At 44.6% G+C, this 22113-nt stretch overlaps 2 protein-coding genes across 27 annotated transcripts in view; one reads left to right on the top strand and one right to left on the bottom strand.

The window, feature by feature from the left end:
- The window catches only part of LOC111243165 (uncharacterized), a 173422-nt gene that overhangs the window by 119302 nt on the left and 32007 nt on the right, over positions 1–22113 (top strand). For 21 of the 26 annotated variants that reach the window (XR_002670346.2, XR_002670345.2, XM_086977563.1 and 18 more), the window contains one exon: positions 18774–18881. The exons of the other annotated variants lie outside the window; for them this stretch is intronic. Coding sequence is in view for 19 of the 21 variants with exons in the window: in XM_086977563.1 (XP_086833689.1) it covers positions 18774–18881 (108 nt within the window). In the remaining 2 variants the exon portion in view is untranslated. The remainder of the gene's footprint in view (positions 1–18773; positions 18882–22113) is intronic. 26 annotated transcript variants of the gene reach the window in all.
- On the bottom strand, positions 11658–15409 carry stumps (DBB domain-containing protein stumps). Its single transcript, XM_022788322.2, has one exon. It carries the CDS (start codon positions 14330–14332, stop codon positions 12185–12187), a length of 2148 nt encoding a protein of 715 aa, XP_022644057.1. The 5' UTR covers positions 14333–15409; the 3' UTR covers positions 11658–12184.

Here is a 22113-nt window from a genome sequence, read left to right as displayed (position 1 = left end):
GAACATCATGCGTTATGCAGGATAGATGTGCTTATGGAAAAATGTCCTTCCTCTATAGGCTAAGTAACGTTGAAGTAAATGAAAGGATATGACAAAATCTACTTCTGATACAACCGCTTTAATAGAATAGCAACAGCCTGAATTTGACGCTGAGTGCACCCGCACCTTATTGTTATTTTTATCACAGCATTTTTTCCTCTCGGCATTGCGAAGTCTTCGTTGGCTAGCCATGTTGAATTTGTAGGATGTATTGATGTATTCGGTATTTTTTCATTTAGTTTCGGTATCCTAGTGTCCCTACAAACCAGTCACCGAAGAAGAGCTACTTGGAAGCTAAAATGGTGCAATCATTTTTCGGAGCGTGGTACGAAAAGGTTGGACAGGAATGAGCTTCAAATTGGTCACGCGCCGTTTGTTGGAACCTGATAACTGTTTATCAAGAAAAAGTGTTGCTTATCAGCGGTGGAAGATCTGATGTGTACTATTTTAGGTAACATTGTTACACATCAACAAGTGTTGTTTTTATAGTTACTATTGTTGTCGTTGCTCACTTTCTTAAGACTATTCTCGGACACCCACAATGGCACGAACAAATTTATCTACAAGGAACAGAATAGAGTGTAAGGGCATCCGTGACATTTATAGGCCCTGCTACAGTACATTAAACGAAACTACGTGCTGATCGTGCAGCAGAAGCAGTAGTTCAGAGCGAATCGCTATCAGCGGGTCCGCTTCCGTTTGGTTTTTTTGCGCAGAGCAGACAGCAGCATAATCGCTTTTCAATTTCCCGCTCCCTGCCACCCTTATTGTTGTTGTCCCCGTCAAAAACTATCCAAACCCAAATGACAAGCTCGCGTCACGGCGACAATAACGAAAATGCTGCGAAGCTTTGTCAGATTTCAGCTGCCGGTTCGGCTGTCTCTCTTCAATGAGAACGTCTAATAGCAACGAAGCTGGTCACTAACAAGGCCAACCAGCGTCGTCACGAACAACTATTACCACGACTTTTCGATCATGCCACTGCTGCTCAGACAGCTTGGGAAGCCAACGAGGAAGGGGAGAGTGTAGCGGAGAATGACACGAATTGAACCGGGGGCGGGAGATTTGGGACGAGGCGGGACGGAAAGGGAGGGGGGTGGCAAAGTGCAAACGCAACGCCGGCTAGCCTTCATTTTTGTCGGTATCTTGACTAATCCAACATAACCAGCTCCAGCTGGGCTGCACGCGTGTCGGCCGTGTGAATTCAGCGTCGATTGCGGCATCAAAAATATCACTTAAAAACGTGCTGTTCAGCAACGTTTCTGCCTTCGCACACAACACGAACCAACTAATAGACCGGATGGTAGCCTTTGTCGAACAGCGCGAAAAAATGTCGTTATTAAAGCTTACCGCCCTTAAGCCACGCATTGCGACCAGCTATTTCTTATCGTGTCGTCGGAACGTACGGTGTCAGCAACTTCACAGACGTCCCTCATCGAAAGAAGAAAGGCGTATGGAAAAGTAAAACAAACTAAAACTACGTATTGCTCCGCATCATTCTTCGTATGCAAGCAAAAAAGAAGTGACGCGTAGAGATCGATTACGCAAGCGTATTTTCAGTTATTACGTGTTCGTCCGCTCGTGCGTCGTGTCCACACTAAACGTTTCAAACATTCGTGACATCTTTATTGGTCTAACGAGTATTGATCTAATTCTCTACTATAGGGCACCGATAATGCGAATGGGTAATATTGATCATCAGGTTTATTGTTATCCTTTTCACGACTAGGATGAATTTTCTCCTTCCAATCAACGTCGTCCTCGTATAGTATCCTAGCAGTTTTATACGACTGACCTACTAGCGGAGTCCCTAGAACTCTGTCCCTAGCCAGATGCACTTTTCAACCGATCACCTATTGAATGGGTAGGTGGACCCTTGAAATAATAGTTACCTTGCCGGTGTCGACACAATCACACTAGTCAGTAGAAGCAATTTATCCCTGTTTTTTTTTTTCTACAAATTTGCTAAGCCGTTACATTTAAGGCATTCGATCGTTAAGCTTTTTCGATCACAAATCTTCATTATTGAAGAATGATGCATTGTCGATTCCGTTCCGGGCGGTTTGATGGTGTCATATGCGAACGAAAGCGGCCGTTGCCAATTCAATACGTTCAATAAGTTGTTTATATTATAGAACGTTCGATGTTTTTTTTTTATATTACGTTTATTATTTTTGGCTGCTTGTAAAAGATCATGGAATAACGCAAGATTAACATATTGCCAAACTAATGAAGAAATAAAAAGTATATCATTCAGTTTATTTCATAGATATGTAAATGAGACGTGTTCGTCCGTTGTGTAATGGATGTGAACGCTCTGTTGGTCAGTTGCGTATTTTCTAATAAAAAAAAAAAAACACGTGTGATAAACTCGTATACATTTTCTCTTCTTTGGATGCGCCCGCGAAAAACGAGGACAGAAGGCCGTTAGTTAGAAGTGCAAAATTACCTTATATTAAGTTTTGTCGAGTACGTAATTAAGTACTGAAAAAGAGACAAATTTTAGCTTTTCCATTCAGTTCAGTTAAACACAATTAAAGCTGCTTGGGACGGTTAACAAGAGTTCATCGTCAGAGACAAAATTTGATCTTCCCAGTCGAAACCCGCTACTACCCAATCGAGGCAAAACAATAGTTGCAGATCCACATGAAGTTTTTCTATTAATTTTAAGGACACTTTTAACTCCATTTCGAGCAAATCGCACTTGCACGGACAAAAATTACATAGACTAAGTCTTTGCTATAATCTATGTTTTACTTTGGAAAAGCTGCGCACGAGCATAGATGGAACAGAGGTAGGTCCACTGTTAATCATTGGTCTTACTATAGCTTGAATTACACGGGCTTCTCCGCCGCCAGATACCGCGGCCCTTTGGCTGGCGACCCTCTAGTTTGTGAAAAAAGTTCGGTTAGCTGTTAAGACCTTATAGTTTAAAAGGATTTTCGGCCGTTGCAGAAAATCACCGAAGCATATTGCAAGCAAAGGCTGCACGAACTTTGTGCCGAAACCAAAGTGATCTTTAATTCTGCAGTTGTTCTTGTATGCTCGTTTTATAAAACAATATGACATCCTAAGGAGTGACTCAATGTGCTTAATCCTGTGATGTATCAAGATGTAGATTCCACGTATTTAGCGCACTGGGACATCAAGATATTATATACAAACACATATCATGAATGTGGCGCTGTTCTGTGAAATGAGTTCCAGTATAGCGCATGTGGCGTATAATTATCAGCAAGGTTATCTGATGGACATTATGTTTCGGGGCCGATGTCTGAATAGGTCTTTCAGTTACTATTTCCCAAAGTTCTCAAGGAGCATAGCATGGTTCCCTCGACGTTGGCTAGTTTTGCTCGATCCGAGCTGGCTTGCCGCAACAATGATAATTTATCAGGCAGCAGTAACTTTAGCCCCCGCTAACCTTCGGATCAGACGTTATGGTTAACTGAAAACAAAAATAATTGTTTCGATGATAACGACATCAGGTTTGTTTTTGATGTTGTTATCGTTGTTGCCGCCCCCCTTACTGTCATTATTATTGCTTCGCATTTTAACAGCCCCTGGGCTTAATTAATTTGAATTAGTTAATTAATTTTGATAGCCCCTGAAGTTAGCTTGTCGGAAGAAGATTCTACATTACACTTTATTGGATTCCCGGCACGTCCTTGAAACGCTGCCTCGTTTCTTGTTGTTGGGGTTAGCAGCATCGGTAGCAATTTCAATCAACAGCTTTACGACTCTACAATTACCGTTTTTCCTAGAATATCATACCAACTTCCATTGCTGATAGCTACCGGTGGATGTACGCATGTCTGCACATCATTGATGTGTGGTTGGATCAATACATTCATTGTAGCTATAGGACTCAGCCAGGACATGCAGGTATCAATGTGACAAGCCTTTTGATCAGCTGCGGGCGATCTAGCAGGTTCGTCTAAATTGTCTTTCATTTTGTCTCAGCAACAGCAACGACGGTGGGTCGTTGCAGCAGAAATCTTGACTTGCCATGGTCTTCTATTCACTGCCGGCTGTTATTTGACTGTACCCAAATCAAATCGTGCATCGGTAAAAGTAACAGTCCGTCGGACGCAAGCACCGTGTTCTGCGTCGTTACGTGAATGATATATCAGCTATCTCTGTTGGTCTATGAATTTTCCAACATAACATCATTTTCTCTTATCGAGCAATAGTAATTATACCAATGAATTGAATAGATAAAACAATGTTCAATGCAAGTTCCCTACATGAAACTCGGAAGGGCGGTATTAGAGGAAATAGCTGTTGTTGAATCTGGCTTATATTCGCAGGCAGTTAATAGCAAGGTTTCAACCTCAATAATCTCACGATGCTAGGTTTAGTCTGCATCCCCATGAAAGGTTATCGGTAAGTCCTATACAGTGTAGACAGCGTTAACCTCAATCGGAAGTTTCAATTTACCCTTTCGCCGAATCGCTCTACGAAAGAATACTTCGATGAACTGGGTGTGACTGCCCCATTATCATAACCCCTGTACTCAGTATAGAAAGAACAAAGCCTATTACGGACAACGGTTTGTGCTTCCGGCATTCATGATCTTGATGCCCATATTCACATATGGTTAAGATGCATTGGACTGATAAATGAGAAAGTTTCTTTACTTACACAATTTGTGCACCTGGACTCGAGCACCCAAAATCAATCGAGTGTTACTCACGCGATCGTTGAACTCGACGAGAAATTCTCACCTAATCTCATAGATACCAGTACATTCTGGTGGCTGCTAGGATTGTACAAGGGATGAAAATAAAGAAAAACAAAGGAATAAAATGGGATGAAAATACACACAAAGCTTCCCTCCTGTGGATGGGCGTCAGCCTGTTCATGCGCGCTTTCGTGATTTCACCACGCAACCCTCATTCACTGAAACAAACAGACGATTCGGTAGAACTCGCCTAGCAGAATATGGTAGAATGATTTAATTCGGATAATTATTGTTGTTGTTATTATTATATTAGGCGAAAAGAACATTGACTAGGACTCGGCCGATGTGGCAATAGTTGCTGCACCATTTCATATGTCAACCTGTATATCCGACGAAAATGAGTGCTGTTATTTGGGAGTCTAAATCAATCTGAACAATTTCAATCAATAGCCATATGCTTCATTGATCATGCCTTTGATAGGTGGCTTTTCCCTATGTTTTATGCGTTTATGTCCTATTGGGCTTTCATCGACGGCTCATGTTCATCAATCACACGGACTCACACACCTAGGTGCATATGTGTGATCGCACAGGTAAATTGTCCCCTTGATCATATGCGCAACATGCAACTATGGATATCTATATTTTAAAGACATTACCCCGTATTAACGATGTCGTAGGTGATTTTTGCCAAATGGCTGCTGTGGATACAGACTGTATAGTAGTACTTTGTTTGTCTTGTGTTGACAAAATGAAAAAACGCTAAATCGTTTTGAGTTACGGCGAGTGACACCCACGCGTCTCCAAGACACAGTACGGGTTTAGCCTCTCTTTCATTGACCAGCATGTTAATAGAATCATGTCAGCTCATTCTCTAGTGAAACGCTTGCACATAGACACAAGTGAAATAGACTACCTCCATTACCATCGTTTTGTGGCCGATCGCGCCTACAATGTCGACTTTTGTTCTATTGGCCTTTAAACCCGAACAGTCTCGTGTGCTATGGGCTTATTTTTCTCGTGTTGTTTTTTTAAGCAGGCCGGTAGATACTTTCAAGTTTGTATATATATATATCTATGTATACGCTATATTTTTTCGAGGTTATAGAAATACTAAAGGTGCGAAAGTGAAACTACATAGCAAGTTCAACATTCTCTGAGGACACATTTGATACACGAATCCGCTAAGCTTCAAGCTCATATCACCGTCTATGGGGATCACTGTTAATAAACATAGTATAATGGATTCGGCGTTTTCCTTTTCGAGGTCTCTACGACTTGTGTATGGAGCGCCGTGACATGACTTTCAACCTACGGGCCATGTTATCCTATTAATACAGTCGCCTCTATCGTGAATCACTTGTGAAAGCAATAGTCATCATTTAGATAGATGATGATTACTTCTGTAAATCGCACAATGTTAACTTTGTATCTGTTGTATTTCAGGTAAGTTGACGATTCCAGACGCCCAGCTAAGAGCTGGCTGAACGTTTCCCAGGCCGCTCAACATCCTTAAACCAGATCAAGGTTTTTTTTTATTACTGAAGCTTTTTTTATTACATTTTCATATTTGAAAAAAGAAATTCGATAATCGCAGGTTGTAGTACTACTAATCGACCTTTAAAATCGTTGTTATGTTTTCCAACTATTGCACAGCGTAGCATCGCATGCTTAGGCCTCTTCCAACCAATGTATATTTCAAATTTTTCATCCGGAACAGCAGTAGCTACGTAACAGAAGGCAGGCATCAGATATCGGACATTCCCCGCTTCGTGAACGTCTATCGTGCTTTAACGACCTCATTGTAATTATCTCAGCTCATTTATTTAATTATTGAAGTTAACTCCAGGCGTGAGATATCTTATAAATCACGCAACATTACCTATTGTTCCCCTAAGCAATAGATACTTTTTGTTGCATTTTGATTTGCGCAAGCGTTACGTGATATTGAAGCCAGCCTGAGGGCGCGGTTAGCGGGCTAAAAACACACACGAAATTCAGGAAAGCGAATCACTTTCACGGGTTTGTTTTAGTTAATTTTTTATTAAAGTCAACAACTAACTTTGACGTCGTATAAGTTACCCAATTTCATATTATAATAATGTTAATGATAATAATAAAAAAAATGTACTTACGAAACGTCGGCCTCCCGTTGTTCTTACCCGCCAATAAATATGCAGGTCCACTAAGGCTTGTTACAACAAAACTATCGGTAAGCAGTCAATGAACGGTAAACTAGCTCCTAGAACGACTGTTCATTAGCTATCACTCTCTGTTCCATGTAGAAAAAATCAATGTGGGTCAGAGTTGTGTAATCTGGTTATTATTATATAATAAGGCAATGAATCATCAATTATGAATTACAGAAGCATCGTTGTTGCCGCGTTAGGTGAAGGTATGAAGATTTAAAATCGAAAATCCTCATGCGACCGAAGTGCTGTGTGTTATACTATACGTCGGGTGAGCCATTAGTTCTTGACCACTTTGCAAAACTTTGGCAACTTGACGGCGTAACAACAGCTTTATCATGTTACACATAATCATCTGTAGTTTTTATTTTAATATGCCTATGATTTTTCTTTAATAATTATACGTGCTACCCATGATATGCTGAAAAAAATCTTCACGCTTTTATTCAGCGCCGATTAGCAGAAAGTGAGAAAAAAAAACATCACCTACAGGAGTGATTTTGGGTGGTCAACGCTAAAAACTTGTCACATATTTCTCCGAAATTTACAGACAAATTGACGTATTTCAATGTTAAACTATTACAAATAGCCGTTTAGTCAAAATGACGTATACCGTTTCCAGGATTTTCGTTTGGCCAGCAACCCTGTTTTGCCTATACGCGTTGTTACTGGGTAGAGGGCTAAGCTAGACTAGATTAAATTTACCAAATACTTTCACCTCGTAAATATTATGTACCCCGTTCGAAAGTAAACTAGAGTGAGTAATTTTATTACGAGATTATTTTTAAAAAGCTGTTTTTGTTAGATTCGTTATTTTTCGACTTGTTTGTTGGAACACGACCGTTTCCTATCGCCAATTTCTATCGCTAGCTATGTCTCGGCCTTATCGTCCAGTTTATTCGCCGTATGAGGACGGCAATAAACATGAGCGTGTATCCATTTCAATGGTGATTAAAACATTAGGTAGTTTTCGTCCGTTGGGAAACATTCCGCTTGTTATTTCCACTGTTTGTACCGCTTCCTCTACGGGTTGACCAACTGTGGCTAGTTGTGCGACTCTAACAAACGCTTATAAAGCTCTGCTGTATCATATACACTTAATAGTAAGTCGGCGTCTTGAGGCCGGAGCGCTCCAATGTGTTGGTGACTCCAATAATGTGAATGCAGTCGCTCGAGCCAGCCATCCAGCCAACTGTCACCGTTCCCTACCAGCCCAACAACAACGAAAACAGCCGCGAATACAATGCGACACATACACACACACACACACACACACACACACACACACACACACACACACACACACACGCACACACACGCACACACACGCACACATACACATTCACCGACACCAACGGAATTCACAACAGAGCTTTCGCTGCTACGTGCATTTCATGTAACTGACAGTCGGCCGGCCGGTCCTTCGTTGAGATGGGCACAGCTCTGCCTCTGAGGAGGCTCCTCCGACTGTGAGCATATTATCGTCGTTGAGATGGCCACCGTCTCTCATTCTTTTTTTTTGCTGTCTGGTAATTGTTCGCCGGTGCCTGTATGGGTGGTTTGTAATATATCTATAGTTTAGTCGTGTCTTTACGGACCCGGTTACGCTTACATAAATGTATACTATGCACCAATCAGATTGAGCGAATTTGTGACAATGTCATCATCACCACGCAAAAGTCGAAATCTTCGATTGTAAGTATTTGTAGTATTTATTTATATGCATAAATACTATCAGCTTGTATCTACGGTCGCGTGCATAGAACCTTTCGAGTGAGGGGTACAGGCTATTCACTAGTAGTAACGACAGTGACGGCACCTGTGTGTGAACCTTAGCGAAAAGAGAGCGCCAGCCCAGTCTTCTGAGGGCGATCATACATCGTTGGCTACGACACTGGATGCCCCTTTGATGTTTGATGCTGCTGTTGCTGCTCGATGCGGTAGTACTTACTGGAGTGAATGTGCGTAGTATTATAAAGTAATTTTAGCCGGTTTTTGTTAGCTGGCCGCTCAGACTGCTGATGACGCTGGCAGTCAGTGACTGGCCAGGTGCCCCTCCTCCTGCTTCGTCTTTGCCCCTTGAGAAGAATGCCCAGTAGAAGCCGTCGATACATCGTCGTTCTGAGCACGGCGACTCGTGAAAGACCGAAGGAAAAGGCCTAGCCAATATAAGGGCAGTTCACGCGATCCGAATGGTTCAAAGGAGGAAGCAAGTACTACATACTCTAAGAGACAGGCCACGATCCATCTTAAGCGAGTGGGTAGATAGAAACTGGGACCGCTAAACACTCCTGTTGGTCACCGTTCGTTCAGGATGTCTGTCGCTAAGGCTGAGACCAGGAAGAAAACGCAACGGAGGAGTGCGAGGCGACTATGACCTCGAAGGAGCGCCAATACGTCGGACACGCAGCACCAGAACGAGTCGACAAGGTAGACTACAAGACGTTATTGAGAAATGTCTTTCATATAAAGACCTTCGAAAAAAGTTTGAGTTCAACTGACCAGAGAGAATATATCACGATAAATCTGTGATTCTGATCATAGAACAATAGAGAAAATAAAGTTAATCAAAAATGCAATAGACATGCCACAGTCTACAGAGTACGGAAGACGAAAATTACGACTTATCAGCGACTGAGCAGTGGCAACCTGGCCGAGTAGCGACACTGGCATTACACAAGAAACTCTTGGAAGAAAGAATTGATAAAATCAAGTCTTGACCGTTTTATCTAGGATAACTGTGGCAGGCTAATGAGTTATCTGATATCTAAGTAGACTTACGATGGAGGCACCTGCCATTAATGAACAACACGGATCTTAAATTAAGCAAATAATAAAATTATAAGTCTCGACCGTTAATCTTTATCTTTTTCTTAACCTTATATGTTATTCAACTGTAAACCTTTTTTATGCCTCTCCCTATAGCAGAGACGGAACACGACAGAGGGGAGCGCTGGCTGTCACTTGAGACGTATCTAATACCAACAAATAGGCTACGGATACAAGAATCATTGTGTACATTATCACGTGTCACACATGTTGAAAGAGATGTGAGAAACAAAGCTAATTTACCACATTACAATGCAGATATAAAATTTGCATCGTATATACGCCATTTTTTTACTGTTCTCTGATAAGCACGACATAGTCACTACTGCCGAAACGATTACCATAATACTAAACATAAAATGTGTGCATCTTGAACGCTGGCTAGCCTATTGCTATTATTGCGCGACGCGTTTTGTGCGCGCGGTCAACTTTGTTGTGTTTAGCAAAAGTGGTGGCGACGCGCTACTCAATTTATCTAGACGTCCTTTAATATTATCACCCGTTGTGCTTGTTATTGTTATCAGGAGCAACAAGTCAATAATGGCGTAGTCGTCGTCGTCGCATGGTATTCGATGATGCTGTTGTTCTCAGGACACGCAGTCAGGCGAATATCCCATTGGCTGTACGATGTCCGGTATCGTCGTTGATTGTCTCTGCGGGTATTGTTGTTGTTTTGGGTGGCTGGCCCAACAGGTCCCAAAGCGTTGTGCGTCTGTGTCACGCAGCAGCACTAAAAGGACGATGACGCCGATGCCAGAAACAGAGGAACAGCTCTCTCCTCGTGTGCGTTCATGTGCCTGGTCTCCGGGTTCGTTGTTGTTCGTGGGAGGAACTTTGTGACCGGTTACGATAAGATAGCGCTTACCGCTACAGCCATTACAGCCCTGCCTGCCTGTCTGCCTATTTGTCTGTCTGTTTGTTGCAACCAGCCGAACGACAACTACCATTGCCAGTGCTAGCTTCACCAGCGGCGCCATTAACTGTCGAATCTAGGGAAGACAAGTGCATTTCCCCTTGTAGGAAAACCTACTGCGTCAGCTGACGTTCCCGCTATCGACTCAGTTAGGCTCAGGTCGAATGGACTTCGTTTTCTCTGTTGTTCTTCATTTACGAGAATGTTGGACAGACAAATAGACAACGGGAAAGCACAAACAGATAGATGCTACACAACACTTCTGCACTGCGGCGTAGGCAAGTCCGTCTTCTGGCGCTTGGCGACTAGCGGCCCTCAACATGGCCGGCACAGACAGACACGAGGGGACCAGACAAAGTGGAATCAGAAGCCAGCATTTGGAGGCATCCATAAAATAGTGAAGCTGCTTACTGCGGTGGCTTCACTTTTACAGCAGAATGACTGAGGACAAATAATTGTGGCGCTATGACAACTCAAGCAGCTAGAAACAGGCGGTACCAGTAACAAGAGGCGGACACAATAGCTTCAATGGCCGCATTACTACTAGTTCATAGACAACGACGTTCACCCGTAGAATATGACTGAGGGTGACAGCCAGCATGGCGGTGGGGTAAGATATTTTTAATATTCTGCTGAATAATGTGCCATTGCGCCGCATGGCCCCTCACTAACGGGCACAGTGCTTGTGGCATTGTCGAAGTTTTTGTTATCAGTACGTGTGGTGCCACCACTGCGACAGCGTATAGACTGTGCCTTGGCTTAAGCATTTTTTAGCCTTCCGCTATCGGACCAACCGCTTACAGTAACGTCAAGCCGGGAATGCTACGTTGACCCGCAAGCAGAGAAATCGACAAATATCTCTGTGTGGCTAAAGACCAATACGTTAAAATAAGAAACGGAAATTATCTTGATTTGTGTGCGCAAAGTAAAAAACAGATTACTAGCCAACATGAAGAATAAGTAAATAGAGCATAATTTGAGGTTTACATAAGACGAAAACAATGGGTACGAGTTTTCTTCGTTCTCCATATTTTACTATCGCTTTATTATTGTAATACTCGACACGTGTAATGATTCTATCGGCCTGCAAAATACTTTCTTTGGATTCTACGATGACTCGAGGGTAGGTTCGATAAATAAATCTCTAATTGTTAAATGTTCTGCTGCAATGGTCTACTGTTAATAACATTAATAAAATGAAGATCTATCTTCGTTCTTGTCGCAGCTTACGCGATTTGTGCTTGGCGAGACTTGTCTGATCCACTTCTTTTCTGTCACTTGTATGCTACAATCGTATATGTACAGAGTCGAAAACAGGACATACACAGCACCCTATGAGATCGTAGTATGTACGATTCCCATGATGCAACAAACGGTCCAGCAATCCGCTAGAATGAGCAGGATGTTAGTTTTTTATCGATTGTTTTCTGTCGTCGAAACTTCTAGATATAACTTCATATAGGTGCCAGCTGGAGCTTCGTGCGGAGCGGCTGTAGACGACGGAGGCGGCAGAAGAAAAAGTCGAAGATATGTCTACTCGGCAGGAGGCGGCGGCGCGGGGACTTCCGGGATTTGTAGCGCATCTGGGTTGGTTATCCCTCCGTAGTTGAACCTTGGAAAATCGTAATAATCTCCCTTGGAGCTTCTCGATGGGATTTTGGTAGATGAAGCGCGAGTTACAGTTGGCAGTTGAAGACCACCCGATACTTTCTGTGGGGATGACATTGACGATGATGTTGGTGATATGGGAAAGTCATACTCGGCCAGAACCTCAGCTAAAGATGTCTTCGACGATGGAGAAAGTGGAGACACTGGCGACCTAAATGAGCTAAGGCGCGGTGGAGACTGGGTGGTTTTGCTGTCCATTTGATAGTGGCGAACAGAAAGTGGCTTCGTTGGTAACATGTCGTAATACATACCGGAGCTCGAACGTTGCGCACCACTCGAAGGTAACGTACTCATCGAAGTACACGTACGCGGTGTTACTGAACTACGAAGGTCATATTCCCGAGTAAGGGTCTGACACCCAGACTTCCTTGTTGTCTTAGTCCCATTGTACATGTAATAGACATGATCATCTTGGTCCGACCCGCCTGTAGCCGAACGCGCGTCCCTTGTTAGAGTCATCGATTTTTGTAGATTGAGTGCGTCGGGCCTTGACGGTTTTGGCAACATATCATAGTCGGGAAACGGGTTTGTCAATGGCAGACTTAAACGGTTGTTACTCTCATTATCGGAAGCATCCGAGTGCGCACCGCTATCAGAGGCGCTTCCGGCTCGCGGAAGTTGTTCTTGGCTAGTACTCGCTTCAGAGCTTGACGCAATGCCATCAGCAGCGTCAAAGTTCTCACAGTGGGTAAGCGCTCGCGATAACGCTTCCGAGTTGTCGTAGCCAGGAACACCTGATGAACCAGCCGAATTTCGCTGCGAGCACTCAGCAGATGACACTGGAGTCTTGTGGTATAACGAAGCAGCGCGGGAGACTGTCGACAAGCGATTGAGAGCACTTTGAGATGACATCCACTCGTCAATAAGGGATGCTACTTCGGGGTGACCCGCTTGAGTTGCCACCGTTGCCGGACTTTGACCGTTGATATTTAGCAACTGGCAGCAGGACAACGCACCCGGGCACTTCAATAGCACCGATGCGAGCTCCTTGAGACCATACTGGGCGGCGAAATGGAGCAGTGTTGGCAAACTTGATTCACTCTTGCGTCGCTCTTCAACCATCTGGCCGGGTTTTAAGAACTGAAAACCTTCCTTCGGCATGTTCTCGATAAATGATTTGGCCAACGCAGCATCTACTTCCTGCACAGTCGGTAGACCAAGAGTTAGACGGAGATTTTCGAACGGCGATATCGACGCTTGGAGCAAGCCGTTCAATTCTCCAAGCCGAGATTCGCACTTCATGGGTCGAACCCCTTGGCACTCTCCGTCGATGATAAGCTGAACGTGCACTAGCTTTGAACTTGTCAAATATTGGTGTGGCATGACAAACTGTACTGTGAACGGGTTGCGCATTTTAATGGTCACCTCCTTCGAATCAAGTGTAACGACAACTTTCTGCGTGCCAGACATAGCCTGTTCTAACAATAGAAATACTTTGGTGTTGGCATCAATTACTTTACGGGGCGTGAGCTTAAATTTCGGTTTGCTCGTTTGCTGGCTATCGTCAACTTTCCTAAGCAGTTCGCACAGGGCTGAGATGAGCTCGAACGCGAATTGTTTGTCTTGGCTCCGCGCCTCCATCTGTCGCCAGGTGCTTGACGCTGGCAGCTGTGCAAGATATGCGTCGCTTAACTGGTCCGTGCGGATGCCACACAGCATGGCAAGCGTCCTGCCACCGTCCATCAGCTTGCCCACCTCAACAAAGTTCACGGAGCGTACAAAGTTGAGCAGCTCCTGGCTAAGGATGATCAGCAACACTTTGGAGGAACGAATTGCCCGGCTGATGGGCGACAGCAGGGTGGTACCGCTGCCCAGTTTGACACAGTTTATATTGACAATACGTGGTGACAGGAATGTCTGCACCGATTCCTGCAGATAGTCTGCCCATTCCGCACCATCCTGAGCATACAGGATCGACACGTCAATCGAAAACTGCATACTTTGTCCGCTGAGGTCGGATGGCCGTCGCCGACAGGACGATATAGCTAGCTGCTTTAACTGTGACCACGTCATTAGGCTGCTGGATAGACACGCGCAGTAAACTAGTATAATGTAGGAGAAGGAAAATTACGAAATGAGAAGGACAGAGGTCAATAGGCGATGAAAATCACCAGCGAAGAGGGCTGCATCCGTAGCAGCTTATTTGCAAGGCAGCGGATGCGAAGGTATCTACGGATGAGTGAAGAACTAGAATGTCATCCATGATCTACAATTTGCAGTCCACGACGGAGTAACTGAGCACTGGCAGAAGTGCGGGCATGAACCACCATCAGCACCACACCAATTGACGACGCCAGCGACAACGCCTGACACGCGGGACTGCACTGCACCGCACTGTAGATCAACGACGTTGGCAGGTCGCGCTAAACTCATATACACACGCGCACGAACACACAGAATTGGTCTATTTCACTATAGGCGGCGTCCGCGCGCCGTGTCCTGCACGAAAGTCACGTAAACTGAACGACTCACGCGAATATTACTCTGTATCCATCAAAGAGTACTGCAACAGAGCACTGTCGTCCGCAATGTCATAGTCGCTGCTGCTTCTCAATACGCGTTCAAGCATCCCAATTAATCAGATCCAATTGAGAACCAACCAGCCGGCCTCTGCAGTGCCGCAGAGTCGAGCTACCGCTACTGTTGCTGCTAAAGCAAGAACGCACCGGCCGAGCTTCGCTCTCCCGAGCTCGTGTCCCTCTTTCACAGAGAGTCTCTGAACAAGATCGTTGTAGCAGCAACGGCATGAACCGAAGTGTACCTCGTTACTCCGAGGAGAGCTGAATCATCTGTTGTAGGGTAGACTGCGACGATTTCCCACTGGACCTTCTCTCAAGGCTGCCTCTTTTCGAGTGTTCGTTTTCACGCTTGCTGCTCGGTGGGTGACCCGTCGGCTGTGAGCACTTTGCTCTGTGTCGATCCGCGGAGGGGCGCTGGGAGAGGAGAACGGATGTGCTCCGAAGAGAGTGCAGCCTTCTTGTAGCTTTCGTCAGACACAGACACACACACACGTATTGATGTTGCTGTTACGGCTGTATTAGCTGCCGCTGCTACCAGCCTTCTCGACAGACTCGGCGCCGTACGTCAGTAACCACAAGGAAACAGAACAGCTCTGGCTGATCTGGGTTGGGAACAATGTTTGTCAGTACAAGCCTGAGTGTCTGTGCGCTCTTTGGCGCTGAAAAGGCTCTAGCGGCGACCAGTAATCAACGAGCGAGCGATGGCAACGGGTGCTTCTGCTATCGCTGATGCTGATGGTGTAATTCAACTATCCCAGAACAAAGGTGGTCTCTCTGGGAGCAGCACTGCGCGGTGATGCGTAACGTTGCTATTTGCTTGTGAGTTCCTTGAGCGACGATTATGACTGTAGCACCCACAAACGCAGCAACGTAGTCCTTTAGCACACAGAGACGTCACGCACAAAACATTAAAGACAACGTAAAAATAGTAAAGCAACAGAACTAATAAAATTAATCATTATTGTCGGTGCGGTGGCTTTCAGTCATTGACTGAGAAAGCCAGGGCTTGACCATTCAAGCCCTACCAGCGACACATAGGTGCGATCAAATGAAGAGAACACATATATTACGGCTTAGATTAGATAAAAAGCGTGCCCTTCTATGTTACTTGCTATACAAAAAGCTTTATATATACAGATTATCGAGGTCATCATATGCGTACACTAGATAAACGTGAGCGCATTGCTCACAAAAAGATAGTTACAACGAAATGTTTGAAGTTCCACTCAAACCCGAGAGGTATCCGTCGGGAATAGCGGGCACTACCCCCGCTGGATTGGATCGGAAGTCGTAACGTAGACAGTCTGCCCTGAAAATTCTGGTGCGTGCTCTGGTCAGCAGGTATTTTGAGCCTAGATTTGCCCAGCTGCTGCACGTAGACGTTGTCGTGTCTATCGTTCCGATAGCCAAAGTGGACTACAGTCGTTATAAATAAGCATTATTTGGACGAAAGCGAGAAAGCGGGCGAAATAAAAAAAACACACAATTAGGACAATAATAACAAGAGCAATAATAATAACATATTATTATCACAAGGTATATCGCCCCGCCACGTGAAAAGATTTTTTTGTTTATTTTGTTTTAAGCGTTTTGTTATAATAACAAATAATTATATAGTTTTTTATCGACACGCAAAAATATCATGGAATACTCTGTTGTGTCATTTGTGTGTGGTGCCGTTTATCGCTTCCTGAATTATGGGATCTACTATGTTGAGTTAATTCGTCTTATGGTAGCTTGTGGTCAAAGCCAAGGTCTACATACCATATTATTGTTGTTGATATACTGTGTTTCTTTTCCCCCCGTTGATATTGATGATGGGCCGATTTATGTGCTTGCTAGGCGGCCAGCGCATTCGTGTGTATGAACGTATCCGACGCAAGGAAGCCTGCAGACCGCTTCTATTTCGGACGTTATTGCGCCTTTTGCCTTGGTCAGGACGCCGAAGGAGATGACCATCTAACAGAAGCGATCGTCAGATGGCCAAGCAATAACGGATGAATGAGGCAATGGTTTTGTGCCTGTTATGCATCGCTCAATACGGTCTTTTGATAGACGACAGCGAGGCTCACCGGGCTACAACGACGGGGCACCGGCATTCCCCATGTGTAGCTTGTAGTTTTGGTCTTTGCTTGAACAGACGAAGATTACCAGCAGTGCCCGCTACCAAGACGTCCACTAAGGGTTTAATTCGTGTAGATACACGAAAAGTAATGTGCGGCATACGTATATACGTGTGCGGTACAATTTACCTCCTTTTCCAGCAAAACGGCTATCTTAGTGACGGGAAGTTACGTCTAAAGTACGATAATTAATACTGCTTGCTTTATTAGCGGCGTGAAAGCCAACAACCATAGCACTACGTCGCGTCGCAGAAGTAATTGGTAAAATTACGTTACAATACAACGTCCATACGTCCATGTGCGTCCAAGGAAGAATTCTACAGTACTCATCTACGTACCGTCTCATCGGCGTCTCGTCGTCATTATCATCATCATCACTACTCCGCCGTTCGGCTAAGGCGAGAGATGAGCAAAGCGTAGAGTAGTGGGCGTCTTCGTGAGTAAAGCTGTTAGAAAAACATGAAATGCGTTCAGGCAGACAAATATCGCATCAAAGCGCCGCTGTTACCCCCAACTTACGACGATGTTTTACGAACAATTGACTCATATAACGAATCTACAAACAGCATCCGACAGATCGAGTGTCAGGCGTACGCGCGGCAAAAAAATATCGTTTCATTGGGCGCCTTCACGCTGCGGGGGTGGGAAGCAAGCAAGCATCGCAGAGGTTCATTTTTCTCAGAGGGTCCGCTGATTCGGTAGATCCGGCTAATCGTTTGTGGCTTCTCTGCCAACACCAGCTTGATTTCTATTCCGCCTCGTTGTAGTGCCAATACGGTTCAGCAACTATGAACGGTGCCAGCCATATGTATTCAACACAGTCAAGAGGACTGATTGCCGATAACTATCAAGTGCTCGTATTGATAAGTACTTTAATTGCTTTTAGCGCGCAGCAGCTGGCACGCACTAAGCATTGCGGACGAGTCGGAGAGACATGGTGGACTAGTAGAAAAACTGCTATAGAGTTCGCTATTTCAATAAAGTATAGTCTCAATAGACCATAACCTCTAATCGTGATAGGCTAACGTCGAACGTCCTCACAGGAACGCTAGGCGAAAATGATACACAGACATTCAGAGGTACGTGCATGCTTTAGAGAGATGATATATAAATTGCGTCCACCTTCATTTTCATTTATAATTTCACATTCATTTATAATTGTGTTCAGCTTGCACGATTTATATGACACACTTCGTGTGTTAAGCATTGATTGAAAAGTCGTAGGAAAATCCTCGAACCGTAAGCGAACATCAGATCGAAAACAGTCGTACGTGTTGCCTGACTGACTCTTGTTTCCATGTTTGGCGTTGCGGCGACAAACGTTGGTTCACGCACTGATTTTCAATGAGCATCATTATGCCAAAATTTGCCCGCAAAATACGTCGCGCCCCAAAACATCGAACAGCGCTTTTGCAGTTGACGTATTTCCAATATCGCCTTCGCCTAAAATCTCTCTCTCCCTCTGAAACAATAACGTGAATAATAATAATAATACCGAAGTCAACATGTTGCGCGCGCGTTGTCTACGCCATGGCCCACACCGATTTCCGGTACCAACATGCACCACTCTCATTTCATTCGACGTGCGCGTTAAATGCGTAAATTCAACATGTGTTGATGTATTCAGATTACTTCATGCGGTTTGGAGTCCATGACCTCACGGTGATTGCACCAGCTCAACTCGGAACGTATGCGCATCGAATGTGAAGTAGGTGTGCTCAAGTTTCATCGAACACAGTTGATATACATTAGACCTCATCAGTGAACCGCTTCCTCGCATGTTATATTGAGTCCTTGTATTTTACGTTTCAGGTACGTTAACGGGGCTACAGCTTCTCGTGAAAAAGGATCTCACGTTTACTGAAAAACGCTCTGTGCAAAGAAATTGCGGTTGTGTGGAGATAACTCATCATTGCAAACGTAAGAATAAACATTTCATCTAAGTATCGAACTATGTCTTGGTCGAACCAATATTGAGTGCTCTATATTTCAACAATAGCGATTCGTCTAGAACGAAAATTTGGCCACCATTTTGGGTACGTCGTCAGCAGGAACGAACTGACCAGTGTTTGTAATAGCGCTCACTTTGATTATGAAGCCACATACGAGCTAGATAATCGTTGCAGTCTTCCTATCTGGTGACAACAGAGCTGTCTGCACGCTTGCACGCTGCATACGCATCTGCCGAATGAACCTTCGTCGTTCTTTTCATCAAATATGGCAGGTATGCTTCGCACCAATTTCATGATGAAGAAGCTTCGCTTCCCATCAGATCGTATGTGCGGATGCTGCGGGTCGTCGGATTACAGTAATTGCGGTGTCACACGATTTTGTCCAAGCCAAAACAGAGCGGATGCATGAACTATCGGTAATTATGTATTGATTCACTCGAGACGGAAGCGAGCTGGCTTAGCAAGACCACATGTGACGATTGATGATTATAGTGTGGCACTGGCTATGATCGTGCCGTCCTGTCTCTGTGTCGTTTTGCCTGTTTTTGTCGCAGGTCAGCTGAGAGAAAAAAGCTTCGTCGACGACAAGCGTTGGCGAGCGGTCGGAAGCAGTAGTCCGCAGAGCTCGTACGATTTAAGAAAACCTTTTGGCTTCCGCAGAACAATCTGCCCCCGCAGATGACAAGAGGCCAGAACTACTACACGTACAATTGTCGAGACTGCCGCTTGTTACTTTATTAGTAACAACGGTCCTGGTCAGGAATGGGGGTGGGAGTCAAGAGCAGATGAGGGAATGAGGCTTGAACCTAAATCAAAACTATGAAGAACAACAGGTGCTCCATAAGATCCCTTGAATTGCCGTCGATAAAACGTCGACAGTCTGTGTAAGCGAAGGCTACGATACACACGGAGTACGGTTTGCTCGATGGTAGTATTAATAACAATAGTAGCTAAGTTCAAATTTATTATACGGGATACACACAAGCAGTCTATCGAGGTCCGGTCATTTGTTCGCATATGACTGGATGCCGAAAAGACTGACCACGATACAATGCCTCCTTTCAGGAGGGGGTGGTTTCCTGTGACGGAGACGTCCGGCGAGCTTGTTCAATTCTGATCAGCGGACCATGCTACCAAATAGTGACTGTGTCCTCCCAATCTACGAGCCCCTAAAACTGATGAATGAAGGCAAAATCGGCGAACGGAAAAAGGGATAGTCGCAGAACAGATTTATTCAATTCAAAACAGCCCCTCCCTCTATCCGACAAGGGTTCATTCACTTGTAATCAGCGATTCGTAGGAAATGGCGAAGGTGTATGTACATCGTCAGCTGAAGAAACGAAGATATAGAGTGCGCGAGCGGTAAACCCGATACAGCATTCGCATATCGCTAGTTGAGTATAGCTCATCCGTTGACATCCGAGATCCAGCTTTCCCGACCGGATCTGCGGACGAATTGAGATTTGACGCGAACCCACGGGTAACGCTGATCCAGCGAAGCGCAGGCAGAGCATTCAGTCGCTGCTTAAGGATCAAGTTCAACGTTACTTCAGCTTCTGCCGGGTTTAATGTTTTTGCTGTACGATGTCGATAATTATACGAAAAAGGGCATCATTAAGTATTCGACCAGAATCAGCCGCTAAATGCTCAATAAGGGCTGGGTTTTTTCTCGTTTGACATACAGGTCGTGGTGAGCTTAAATATAGTACCTAAAATATTGGGTAAGCTGAGCTGTCAAAATTTTGTCGTATTTGCCTTCGGTCTTCGAGCGGAACACGTCAAAGGGCGCCATCATCCTTTCACCATGTTACCTCTGATGCTGACAGGTACCATGGTGCCTCGGCTGTACTTTGGCTATTGCTTCGCCCGCCTTTGCCTTCCTCGGTGTGACTTCGGCTGTTGTGTACGATAATGCGTGTGGCGACGCCTGCTAAGGCTGCAAACGATCGATGAAAGCGACATCAGAATCATGGCTATGACTGGACGATTCTAACGGATATCCTGAATGAATTTCGAATTCGTAATACATATCGTACGCACACAGGCGTTGTTACTGGGTTCCGCGCACGGTGTCGCGCAGCAACGTATCGGCCATCGTCGGGTTTGATGTGATAGTGAGCCTACCGTTTTGCTCTGCTGTAACCATACTGCTGAGTCTATTGATAACACGATGTTTGTAACTGCAGCCTTGCATCTGCGGCAATCGCACGAGGTCGTCCTCATAACAAGTAAACGATCAGATCCGCTTTAATCGGCCTAGGTCTAACCGTTCTCAGGAAATGCCATATGCCGGTGGGCTAGATTCGCGCGATACTTTGCCATATGGACCCTTCGAGCTAGCATCAGAGTTGAGAACTTACGCATCTGATAATTCCTTAACTGGCCACTATATCTAGGATAAATAGCTAAGTTTGTATTAGTGCTCTTTGAGGAACTTCTTAGAAAGCGCCCACTTTGTGTACAACGCTGTTCGGGTGAAAGCCTCGCTGTTAATTTACTATAAAATGTAATATCTTGTATAATATCAACGTGGTTGAAATATTGTTCTGAGAGCAAACGGAAAATATCCAAAGGAGTGCTGCCTGTTGCCACAGTGCCATACTTGTCAATTTTTGTTACACAAGAACTCAATACGCTAGCTGCACAGTTTGTCTTATTTGTCGTCATCACTTCAAGTTCATTATTAACTACAGGCGAGCAATAACTACTGTATAACGTAGAAACAACAGAACTTATCGATTAGGATTCCTACATTATCAAGTAGGAAGTAATTGAAGTCAATTAGACGATGCAAAATGGAGATCCCCAAATGCAGGGCAAGGGAGCCTACACATTCGAGAGTTGAGCCGCTATGCGTTTATAATTCGCCATTTTCATATGAGCCTCCCGTGTAAGATTTTATGTAGACGGTACTCATTCCGATTCTGAGAATGCGACATGTCATAGGACCTACGCTGGTGGTTAGCATATCACTGAGAATTCGACCTCTATCGTCGGCCTGGTCTCCAAGTAACGAAACTTCTAAGTAAAGGAAAATATTCCCAAAGAGCATAGAGCATCACTCTCAAGCATCGCTAAAAAGTGCACCCCAGAACAACGTGGGATAGAGCTTCTGCGAGCTGAGTCAGAATCAGAAATGGCGTCGATCAACATGAACGGCAGAGAAGTAGGGCTGTGTTGTACATGGCGTGCCAAATATT

Source organism: Varroa destructor, unplaced genomic scaffold (genome assembly GCF_002443255.2).
Source record: "Varroa destructor unplaced genomic scaffold, Vdes_3.0 BEIS01000001.1, whole genome shotgun sequence".
NCBI lineage: Eukaryota > Metazoa > Arthropoda > Arachnida > Mesostigmata > Varroidae > Varroa > Varroa destructor.
Note: the sequence above shows the minus strand (reverse complement) of the source record. Positions and strands in the feature narration are given on the sequence as shown.

Excerpts from the sequence above, each read along its gene's own strand:
- stumps (XM_022788322.2), bottom strand. The coding sequence starts at position 14,332 with ATGACGTGGTCACAGTTAAAGCAGCTAGCTATATCGTCCTGTCGGCGA.